This window comes from Meriones unguiculatus, chromosome 6 (genome assembly GCF_030254825.1).
Source record: "Meriones unguiculatus strain TT.TT164.6M chromosome 6, Bangor_MerUng_6.1, whole genome shotgun sequence".
In the NCBI taxonomy this organism is placed as follows: domain Eukaryota; kingdom Metazoa; phylum Chordata; class Mammalia; order Rodentia; family Muridae; genus Meriones; species Meriones unguiculatus.
This window is the reverse complement of record NC_083354.1, coordinates 71,637,981-71,650,380: the sequence shown is the minus strand read 5'-3', so window position 1 is coordinate 71,650,380 and position 12,400 is coordinate 71,637,981. Positions and strand designations below refer to the sequence as shown.

The window sequence follows — 12,400 nt, the reverse complement described above, 5'->3', positions numbered from 1 at the left end:
TGGGTGCTGGGAATTGAACTGAGGACCTTTAGGAAGAGCAACCAGTACTCTTAACCTCTGAGCCATCTCTCCAGCCCCCTAGTCTAAGGAGTTTAATTAACCTCTTTGAAAGTCCTTATAATTATGAATCATGATTGTTCCCGGCCAACTTTTCTGCTGGTTAGGAATTATAGCAGTCGGCAAAGAGTACATGTTGGAGTAAGTGACTGTGTTCTTTACCCTTTACCTTAGTGGCTGTTGTTGTCATTTGCTGTTTTCCCCTTCCTCTCTCCCTCCTTCCTCTCTTCCTTCCCCCCTCCTCTCCATCTCCTCCTCCTTCTCTTCTTCTTTTATGGTTTTTTGAGACAGGGTTTCTCTGTGTAACAGAGCCTTAGCCTCTTGGAACTCATTTTGTAGACCAGGCTAGCCTCAAACTCCCAAAGATCCACCTTCCTCTGCTTCCTGAGCGCTGAGATCAAAGGTTGTGTGCCATTATATCTGCCATTTTTTTCTATTAATTTTAATGTGGATAATTTTAAAGCAAGTACTTGAGCACAGTATTAATTATCTTTAAACATTCTATACCGACCAGCCTCGTTTGAACTAACCATAGATATTTTAGTGCTATCCAAGGGAATGGTAATTATAGAAGTCCTTGGGTGTATTTGAGACAATTGAACTTTTGTCTTTACTATTGAGAAAAAATGGGAGGAAAATATGTCACATATTCCATATGCTGTGATAGAAAGGGAATCTGCTGGTATATTATTTAAGTATACAGGAGCAATTACAAAGCTCACATAAAGGTTTCAGCAGCATAAAGGCTGCCATTAAACAGTTTGTGTTTAATTGTTGAAGGCACAAAGAAATCACATGTAAAAATTGATTTTGCTTCTTAAGTTCAGAAGAGAAGGTTTTATTGTTGTTAACCTTTATTATTGTGGTATTTGGAATCAAACCCAGGGTCTCTTACATGTGAGGCAAACACTCAGTCACTGAGCTGTGCTTCCAACTCCGAGAAACTTTATTTTTGATGAAGCTTCTTTAATGGGAAACTAGTAGTTTGAAAGTTTGGCAAGTTAACTTTTAACTCCAGTTGATCATAACAAGGCTCGTGATGTGTCCTGATACAATTAGATGGCAGGAGCTCTGAAGACCTGTGACAGAAAATTAACCAAGTTTTGTGTTCTTGTTGTTCAAAGATACTTTTAATAATTAATCAAGGACAAACACACAATATTTATGGGTCATATCCGAGAACAAACACACAAATTCTGTAGGTCATTTCACTATTTTACTTTGATCGTTTACCTAAAGAAAATTGCTGAGTATAGCATTATTGTTCCATTGGATTTAATTTGGAACCTTAAACCTCACTTTTTATTTAATCCTGGTTTCTTTTTCTTTTAATAAATTATCCACATATTGTGCTTTTCCTTAGAACATTTGCACCAGTGTGGGATGTGTTCAAAACATCTACAGAAAAATTAGCAAATTGTCATTTGGATCTTGTTAGAAAATTACAAGAATTAATAAAAGAAGTTCAGAAGTATGGAGAGGAGCAAGTAAAAGCTCATAAAAAGGTAATATTTTTCTTGTTAAAGGATTGAGTGGTCACATGCTGAGTGCTTTATGGTTTATTCTGTTGAACTGTTTCTTATCAAACAGACTAAAGAAGAAGTTGCAGGCACTCTGGAAGCAGTCCAAGCCATTCAGAACATAACTCAGGCCCTCCAGAAGTCTAAGGAGAACTACTATGCCAAGTGTGTAGAACAGGAGCGTCTGAAAAAAGAAGGAGCTACACAAAGAGAAATAGAAAAGGTAATTATAATAAAAATGTTTTTATACCTCCAAAGTGTTGTTATAAAAAGAATGAAAATCCCAACTGTTCTATTTTACCAATAAAGACTCAGGAACCAGATGTTGGGTGAAAACCTGCTAGCTCAGAGAGGCAGAGAAAGCACCAAGCTGATCTTCCTACTAAGCTCATGTCCCAGAAGGAAAAGGCCAAAGCTAAAAGCTTGCTAGCTTTGCTGACAGCCCAGGAAGAAAAGGCCTGCTAGCTCACTCAACAGCCTAGGAGGAGAAAGCCAAAAGCTCAAGGCCAGAGAACTAAAGAGCCCCAAGAGCTAGAGAGCTAAATCGGTCTTCTTCTCCTCGGTGTCTTAAATACCCTTCAACTCAAAGTCTCTCCTTACTGCTTAATCCCTGTCAGCTGTTTTCTTGCTCTGACTCTTGATCTATGGTTGATTAAGTCCTGTGTACAGAACGCTCTAGGGGTAAAGGTGTGTGTTAGGGCTGAACACACCAAACCAAAGACAAGTTTTTATAGTTCATAATCTCAGTGTGAATCTCAGTGGGATCACAATGGGATCAAATACCCTGCAACACCAAAGTACTTTCTTTTTGTATCTATATGTGCGGTATATGTAGAGCACATTAAATGCACATGCAGAAGCAGAGGTTCCTTTGTCCTTCTGTATTTTTTTGAGGCAGAGTCTCTTATTGAACCTGGAACTGAGCTAGACTGACCAGAGGCCATTGAGTCCCTGCAATCCAAAAGTCCCTACTTTGTTCAGTATCAGGGATACAGAAGTACATCACCATGCCTGGCTCTTATGTAGGTGTTAGGGACCTGAACTTATCTTTATGCTTCCATGGCATGAACTTTAATGAGCTATGTTCCCATGCTTGGTTACTTACGTAGTAAGACAGTTGATGAATAATTTAGTGTATTTAGGAAAACACTAGCCAGTCAAAGACAAGCATTAAGTGTATGTTGTTGCTGACTGCCCTATTTATGTTGCATTGTAGTGGACCATGTTTTTTCCTATTCTGTTTTAGCGAAAATAGTTCTTTTTCTCTTTTTTTCTTCCTTTTTTGTTGTTTTGTTTTTTTGAGGTAGGATCTCTCTGTGTATCCCTGACTGATTAGAACTAAATATATAGACCCGGCTGGCCTCAACCATAAGAGATCTGCCTGCCTCTGCCTCCTGATTGCTGGGATTAACAGGTTCCACCACCCGGCCTTTTTCTTTCCTCTTAAAGCAGTTCAGCCATTCATTTATTTGATGCATATCTCATTTAGAAATATTTTTGAAATCTCTGAAAAATGTTTAACATATATGGTTGGGAAAACAAATGTATACTTTTGGGTAATAGATGAGAAAAAAAAGTTGATGGCATTTGGAGTAATAAGCTTCTTTATAATTTATTTAATAAATAAAAGTTGGGAGGCAAGAAAAAGATGAGGTACAATTAAATTTATGGTTTGAAAACCTTCTGTTCCAGACACAGCATTTATAAGTAAAATACAGAAAGAAAAACCAAATGTAACAGAATCCAAAGGAAGAGTATTGTTTTTGGGGATCAGAAGCCCCAAATTTGACTCTTCTGTGACATAGGGAAACAGGAATTCCTACCTTTATGATGAGGCATAAAGAACCTGGCTCAGTGCTAAAAGCTGTGCAGGTCCAAAGACTATGGGAACTTAGATGCGTAGTCCTGATGCAGAGTCGGTCTATAGAACCAGTTCATGATATCCCTAATATTCTAAAAGGAGAGTAATTTGAAACTGTTGAAAAAAACATATGTTAAGGGGCTAGAGAGATGGCTTACTGGTTAAGAGCACTGGCTGCTCTTCTAGAGGTCCTGAGTTCAATTTACAGCAACCACATGGTGGCTCACAACCATCAGTACTGGGATCTGATGCCCTCTTCTGGTGTGTAGGTGTACATGCAGTCAGAGCACTCATATATAAAATAAATAAATTAAAAAAAAGATATATATATATATATATATATATATATATATATATAAAATTAACTCCTGGAATGCTGGTGGTAGATAACCTGAAAACTAGATGGCTGGCTGTGAATGTTAAAGCATAACATATGTTCTGCGTGCGTGCATCCTGTGAGCTGTTCTTCCTTCCTCATGCTGAGGGAAAGAAGAGGGAAGACCTAAACAGCTCCTGTTGGAATGAGCAAACAAGTGAAATTCTAGAACACAGTTAAAAGATCTAATATTGAGACAGGTCACTAATGCACTTATTCTTGGAATAAGAATTCTCCTTGGATGAAATTTAAATTTGAAAAGCATCAACCAAAATAAATGTGTTAGGGTATGCAAAGAAATAAGTGAATATAAATCATACTAGAGAGGATAATGAAGTTAGTGGAGGCATGATGAAATAAGACTTACTGGATAAAAAGCCAGGTAATTTGAAAACATGGGAATAAAAAAATACTAAAAATTTTTTTAAAGCAACAGAGTTAAAGATGTTATAGTCAAAGAAGAAAGTTGGAAGATAGAATACTTTGAATACATACTCTTTATCCACAAAGCTTGGAACCAGACTTTTTTGAATTATTGCATCTTTTCCAGATTTGGGATATTATTTTGAGACAGTTTTACTTTGTAGCTCTGGCTGACCTTGAGCTCGCTATGTAGACTAGGCTGGCCTTGAACGTAAGAGATCTGGTTGCCTTTACCTCCCAATCCTGGGAATTAATGCCATGTGCTAGTACGCCTGACGGGATTCGGAGTATTTAAGTGTGTATAATAGGATAGTGGTAGGACCCAGATATTTATACAAATTAAATTGTTTTCTTTATAATTTATACGTATGTACGAAAGATAATGTTTTAGTTATTTTTTTTGCATCTGAAGCTCCACTGGATTTTTCTACTGTGGTGTCATGTTTATTTCAGATTCTTAGGTCAGGGATCCTTAGCCTGTGTTAAGAGACTTTACCCAGAAGATAGTATAGAGGAATAAACTTACCCTCATTCATTCAATATAAATTTCTAAAGGAAGGAAAAAAAATCCAGGGAATGGTATACAGCTACTGCTTGGAGAATCAGTCTTTGAGACTGAAGTCAGAATTGAAGGTATTCAGTAGTCCTCAGTTTAAAATTAAACCTTCTAAATAAAAGATTCAAGCACCAGAGAAAAAGAAAACCTGAAAAGCTGGAAGCCATTTTTTCTCCTCAAATCTCAGAATGCATAATCAGTTAATTTTGTCCAACTGTTGTTGGTAACATGACATTTATGATGATGCTTAATTTTTTGTGAAAACTTGCTTTATTACTATTGGCTAATACTAGTGATATCAGTATTACTATTGTGAGAGGCCATCATTACATTGTCTTTAACATCATATATGTTTACTTGGAAATTTATTTGAATTTCCCAGTTCCTTAATTCAATACAAACAAATTTACAAGTGTGTTTTAGTGATAAGCCTTAGAATTGATTATTGCCTTTACGAATGACTTGTTTAATTTTGTGATTAACTGTTGGATTATTGTATAATAATTTGCATTGAGTAGTAAATAAATGTAAAGAAGCTAGGTTTCTAGCTTCTTGCTATGCTTTTATGTGGTTCAAAATAAATAGATGTTATTCTTCTGTCTTCAAGAATTTTTCCTTTTCTTGGAGAGCTGAACTACATTATAAATAGTATAGAGCCAGAGATTAGAGAGAAGACAGGCTGGTGATTTGTGGGGAGAAGTAGTACTACTTTGTATAGAGCACATGAAAAGGAAAAATTGTGTCCTGATGGGAACCTCAGTGATAGAGCACTTGCCTAGCACTTTTGAGTGTTTTCTTAATTTGTTTTATTTTATTTTAAAATATTTTCATATAATATATGTTGATCATATTTCCCCTTTCCAACTCTCCCAGATCTCCCGTCTCCCTGCCCACACAACTTTATGTTTTTATTCTTTTTTTTAAACAAACAGACAAACAAACAAACAAAAATAATTAAGACCAAAAAATGCCCAAATGAACAAAAAGTTTGCAAAAACAAAAGAAAACAGGGAGTTTGTTCTGTGTTGGGCAACTACTCCCGGGCACACACCCTGCTGGAGTTGCTTGATAATACTGGGTGATACTTTGCTGGAGAAAACGGATTTTTTTTTCTCTTTGTCCGCAGATATCAGTTACAAATAGTTTCTTGGTTAGGGTTGAGACCGGTGTCCACTTCCCCTTCTTAGTTTTGGGGCCCCATCTGGCCTGAACCTGTTGGGGTTTTGTGCTAGCTGCCACTGTCTAATTTCATATGTACATCAGCCCTGTTGTATCTTGAAGGCATTGTTTCCTTTAAGTCATCCACCACTTCTGGCTCTTATAATCTTTCTTCCATAGAGATCCCTAAGCCTTCAGGTTTTATGAAGATCCCTCATGTAGGACTTAGTGCTCCAAAGTCTCTCACTTTCTACATGTTGTCCAGCTGTGGTTCTGTGCTCCCGTCACTTCAGGAAGCTTCTTTGATGTGGGCTGATACACAGTCTATGTGTGTATCAGTTGCCACTAGAATTCTGGTGGTTTGAGTAGAAGTGGCCCCCATAGACTCAGGTGTTTGAATGCTTGGCCTGTAGGGAGTTGTACTGTTAGGTGGCATGGCCTTGTTGGAGGAATTGTGTTACTGTGGAGGCTGGCTTTGAAGTTTTATATGCTCAGCTTAGGCTTAATGTGAGTCTCCTACTGCTGCTTGTGGATCAAGAGCTAGAACTCCGTTCTCCAGTACCATGTCTGCCTGCATGCTGCCATGCTTCTTGCCATGATGATAATAGACTAGACCTTTTAAATTAATCAGCCCACGTTAAATGCTCTCCTTTATAAGAGTTGTCATGGTGTCTCGTCACAGCATAGGAACCCTTACTAAGACAGTGTCATTTTATTGCTATGCTCCTTTAGTAGAATAATAGTATTAGATTTTTCCCCAGGCCCATGACTTGCCTATTCTCAGAGGCTTAGCTACTTTAGCTTAGGTATGGAATCCATTTCATGGATTGGTCCTTAAATCCAGTCAGAAAGTAGTTAGTATACTGTTTATTGCTTTTGTACAAAGTAAAAATTTTAGTTAGAAGAAAATTAAAAAAGAAATCCAGATGACCATGCCATTTGATTGTGTTTTTTGAGACAGCCCTGTGTAATAGCCCTGGCTGTCCTGGAACTCACTTTGTAGCTCAGACTGGCCTCAAACCCACAGAGATCCACCTGCCTCTGAATTCTGAGTGCTGGGACTAAGGTCTCTATGACCACACCTGGCTAGAAATCTTTCAGAAGTAAATCGTGGCAAACGTGGCTATATAGAGTTACTAGGGTGGAACTTAGTAAACTTTACAAAGATATTTTATCTAATTGTTCATTTGAATAAGGCCAGGATGCTAGAGAAAATAGTGTCAAATGCCTAGACAGAACGTTTTTTAAAAAACTATAGGAGCAATGTACAGCTCTGAGAGATTTTAGTCATGTTCTGTAAGGATGTGCAACTCAGTAACTTTATATATAGCCTTTATAATAAATAACTTTATAATTAGTCTTTATATAATTACAAAATTTAATGATGTATATGTCTTATGACAGTCTTTGTTAGAAAAACAAAACAGCTGTTAACAGTTACTTCATAAATTTGCCTGTATGCCAGATTATCATAAGCATTAACTTTTTTCCTCTTTATTTATTTTTGTGTGTATGCATGTGTCACAGCTAGAAGACAGTATGCAGTTCTCTCCTGTATCCGGGTTTCAGGTGTGGTGGCAAGCACCTTTCCTTGCTGAACCATGACCATCTCACTATTTGGGCAACTGTGCAGCTTTAAAAAATTCTGGTATTATTCCTGTTTTAGGAGTAAGAACAATGTAAAATTCAAAGATAGAGAAATAGGGGAAGTAAATGGTAGGTCCAGAATTTTAATTTTCTTCTGGGTCTAAGACCAGTTTTTTTTTTACAGTACATGTTGAAATGGTACCCTATGTATACTTCATTTAAGAAGGCAGGAATGGGGCTGAAGAGATGGTTGTAAGTTGGAGTCCCAGCACTCATGTCTGGCAGTTTAGGATTGCCCATAACTCCAGTTTCAGGGGAATCTAATGGCTTCCTGTGGCCTCGCTGGATATTCATTCACACACATGACAGACACATATGCCATAAATAAAAGCTTTTTTTTTAAAAGGCGGGAAAGCATATAGTATATGTATTTAGTATAATTTTTATTGAATTTTAGAGAACACAAAATTGTTTAGAGAAGATCGCGTGTGTGTCTTGCCAATCTCAACCCACAGTTTTTCTGTTTCTAGTTCTTGTCCTGGAAACACAGCTAAAGATAGTGAGATATTGGCACTGATTGGCTCTATACAACTGTCCTGTTATACAGCTTTTACTTTCAGCATTCCTTTAGACCCCTTTTAATCATCTAGACTCATTACCTGTTATGTCCCCCACACCATAGTTTGAAACTTCCTTTGTTCTTGTCAAGGCTAGGATTACCTGGCATATCCTACTATTTGTTGCTTATTAGGTCATCTGTTATCTCATCAAGAATACGGAGATACTACTATATTGACACCCCACGGCTTGTCCTTGATCTTTGAACTCTTATTCTGTAACCTGTCTTCTTATGTCAAATTGATCAGCCTCTACACAGTAGGTAATATTTCTTCTTTTTCCTGCCACCCCCAAGGCTGGACTGCTACTTCCAGACCCCCTGCTTGACCTGGTGCTCTTATTGCCCACATACCACTGTCTGCAGCAGTCAAGACTATAGCTGTGTGTCTGCCCCAGCCAGAGCTGCCTAGGATATCTTTTCCCCAGAATGTATCTCACCCAAGGTCTATTTCTGTAGTTTTGTTACCTTCTGATTTCTATTCTTATTTAGGTTATTTACAAAGTCCTTGAGAAAATGATGTCCTATGTATAACTTCATTCTTCTCTTATTATATTTAGTATTTGCAAAAAGTAACTGATTAAATTAAAGCTATATTATTACCGTCGTGGTTTTTTTTATATAAAAGAGAACTTATAAAATAGATAAAAATAAAAACAAATTTGTTGGTTTACTGGAACATCCTATAAACTGAGAACTTCCATGGCCAAACCAGTCTTTAAATTTTGAGTTTGGTTTATAGACTTCAATCAGACATTAAATGGAGTGTGTGTGCATTAATGGGAGAGGAGGAATTAACCCAGCATTGTAGAAGAGTATGTCAGGTGCCTTCTAATTGTACTTTTTACATTGTTTCTTTACAAGTTTCTCACAGCTGTTGCTTATGATTATACGATCTTGTTCTGGACTATAAAGTGGCCATATTTGAATCCTTTGAACTGCATTCCATTAGACAGAGTCCGTGTTTAGTTCTTGAGTTATTGTCTGCATATAAAAAAAGAAAGTGATTAAGGCAATAAAGGATTGTTTATCCAACCAAACTCTTTGTTACTTCATATTACCTTATATTAAGAAAGAAAAATGCGAGCTGAAGAGATGGCTCAGAGGTTAAGAGAGCTCACTGTTCTTCCAAAGGTCACAAGTTCAATTCCCAGTGGCTTACAACCATCTATAATGCTATCCTGTGCCCTCTTCTGGTGTGCAGGCAGAATAATGTATAAATAATAAATAAATCAATCTTTTTTTAAAAAAAGAAAAGTGGCTAACATCAGTTTAATATGTTTTTGGGGGGTGGGTTAGAAAAGATGGCTCAGCATTTAAGAGCTTAAGTCTTGCAGAGGACCCAAGTCTGATTCCTAGCACTCATGGTAGGTCATAGCTATCTGTAACTGGTTTTAGGAGACCTGATACCTTCTTTTGCCTTCTGAGAGCACTAGGTATGCACTTTGTTCACAAATATACATACATGAAGGCAAACATTCATGCACATAAAATAAATTCATCTTTTAAAAAATGCTTTTGTTTTATTACAGGCAGCTGTTAAATCTAAGAAAGCTACAGATACTTATAAACTCTATGTGGAAAAGTATGCATTAACAAAAGCTGATTTTGAACAGAAGATGACAGAAACAGCTCAGGTTGGTATTTCTAAGGCTTTAAATTAAAGACAGGATGCGTATATTTGTATATATTGATTAAATAATAGAATGTTCCTGTTTAATTTTCTGAGTATTAGAAAAATTTAAATGAACCATTTCAGTGCTGTAGTGACTTACATTGGCATCTTGTTTGGGAGATTGAGGGCCAACATGCCCGAGTGTTAATGCTTGTTCTACCAGTTACTTTCCACACTACTGTGACCAAATACCCGAGGGAGGGCTACCTCTGCCTTGGCTCATGGCTCAACTGGTCGTGATAGAGAAGACAGAATATGAGGCTATTTTCTTACATCTTAGAGGGTTGGGAAGCAAAAGTTCAGTGTGGAAGTAGACCAGCCTAGACTCCTCAAGCCCTGGCCCTGCCTTCTCTATCTATCAGCCAGGCACATTTGTCTAAAGGATTCCATGATCTCCCAAACAGTTGATCCAGCTGGGACCAAGTGTGCAGACACATGAGCCTGTGATAGACATTGCACTTTCAGATGATAACAGTGTTCTAAGGTTTATTCAGATAAATAAGAAGAGCTGTTTGGAGATACTTGAGGAAAATGAAGGCTTTGGTAGATGGTAAAGACAGTGCTGCTTGTCAGGCTTGAGTCCTGATTTTATGATTTCTGTGTAAGAAGAAAATGGAAGATGCTCAGAGCTGAAGACATGACAGTGAACAAAACAGTGAAAAGCCCTCTTCTCAAAGACTGAAATTTTAGTGAATGAAGGTAGACAGGAAAATGTTTGTGCTCTTTTAACTTGGGATAAATTATATGTAATTTGGTGTTCTTTTCGGTCCTAGTTGAAGGCCTATTTTAAGGTAGGTGCACTTTATGAATCCTACCTAATAACATTTCTGCTCTCAACTCTTCTTATGTTCTTAGCACCCAGCACCATTTAAGACATCAGGAATTTAATTTCATCTAGTAGATAATAGAGGACTAGTCAAAGCTTACCATATCATCTTGCATGTTTTTGTGGTGTGCTGCAGCTCAGGGCATGAGGCTAATGATGGGACTTTCTGGAACACCGGCTCCTTCACTCCTATTCTGTGCTGTGTCTTTTCCACATGTAAATTATACAAGGACAAGGACTGGATACTTCATTTATTTTTATTTTCTCAGCAGTTAAAATAGTTTTTCTCTTTTGGTGGGCATATATTAGATACTAAGTCTTGATAACTGACACTTTGATTGCTAGTTCTTTTTCTGTCTCTTCACTTGAGGAAATGAACAACTTACACCTCAGAAACCAAAGGGTATGTGTGCTTGTGTGCAGGTACTCACATCCATGTTTACCTGTTATGCCCCAAAGGCACTGCGCTAAATGCAGAAGTATTCAGTTGACAGTACAGAGGATGGGGCAGGCATGAAATACATGCATATAAAGTAACAAATTTTTATGAATGTTGTAAAGGAAAGGACTAGGCTTTTAGGAGATAGACTAATAAGACTAACCAAATTTAAACCAGGAGGTTGGAAGATTTGTTTTGGGAAAGTGATATTTAAAATTAAGATTTGGGGTTGACAAGTAAAGGTATTTGCTGCCTAATATCTGGAGTTTAGTCCCTTGTCCATTTGGTAAAAGGAGAGAATTTGTTCCTGTTGTCTTCTGACATCCATGTGAGGAGTGGTGTACCCCTCCCCCCATGTAATAAATAATTGTAGAACTTAAAAATACTGAAATAAAATAGACTTGAAAAATGAGTAGAATAGTAGGTTAGAGGTATCCTAGGCTTTGGGATAAAAGTCCAGAAGTATAAAATAGATGGATGCTATATTCTACAAAGTAAAGGAAAACTGAGAAAAATAAAAAGGAAATAGTTAAAAGAAATGAGCTTTAAAAAAAAAAACAGGTGAAGACTACAATATACAAAGAATTAGTTGTTCTCCTAGGAGAAGCTGACAGCCTGATAGCCACTTAAATTTTGTTGTAACATGATTGCATCTGTATTTTAAAAGTTAATTCTGGCAGTTTTGTGGAGAATGTGTTATTCTGGCCCCAGAATTGATGAGTAGTCCAGTTTGGAGGTCAGCATAATAGTCAGGTGAGAAGGATGAGGGTCTTATGGTTCAATTTGGAGGAAGGCTGCAAAATGCTGTTGAAATCTCAGGGATTAGGGAAGGAAAGAAATTCTCAGGGAGATGAGATCATTTCCAAATCTTGACTTGTCACATGCATGGATAAAGAGAAGTGGGAGAGGCTTCGTAAGCACTTAGGTGACCTGTGAGAAGTGATCAGGTGTTCAGTTAGAGAGCATGTTGACTTTGAGATAGCAGGTGCTGCTGTAGCACTGGAAGTCCAGAGTTGTTTTTACTGTAAATCTTGACAGCAAAACTTGACCTGAATCTCTGTGAAACTGTTTATAATTTTACCTAGGACTGAATGTACATGCTCTCTTTAGAAATGTTAATGTGATTAATAAGCATCAGATTGTACTATAGTATAAAATATGTCATTTTTAGTACAATGTGTATTTATTTTAAAAATCCAAAAAAACTGAATTCTAAAAGATGCTTGGCCTCAAGACTTTGAGTAAGAAATTATAATCTGAGCCTTTATAAAATAGTGTGAGTTCACAAAGCCATGGTGACTTCATG

The 12,400-nt window shown here is 37.2% G+C and overlaps 1 protein-coding gene across 2 annotated transcripts in view; it reads left to right on the top strand.

Annotated features, from left to right (window-relative positions):
- The window catches only part of Fcho2 (FCH and mu domain containing endocytic adaptor 2), a 93,351-nt gene that overhangs the window by 17,645 nt on the left and 63,306 nt on the right, over positions 1-12,400 (top strand). For both annotated transcript variants that reach the window (XM_060385615.1, XM_060385616.1), the window contains exons 4-6: positions 1,421-1,562; positions 1,648-1,800; positions 9,687-9,791. In XM_060385615.1, coding sequence (XP_060241598.1) covers positions 1,421-1,562; positions 1,648-1,800; positions 9,687-9,791 — 400 coding nt within the window. The remainder of the gene's footprint in view (positions 1-1,420; positions 1,563-1,647; positions 1,801-9,686; positions 9,792-12,400) is intronic.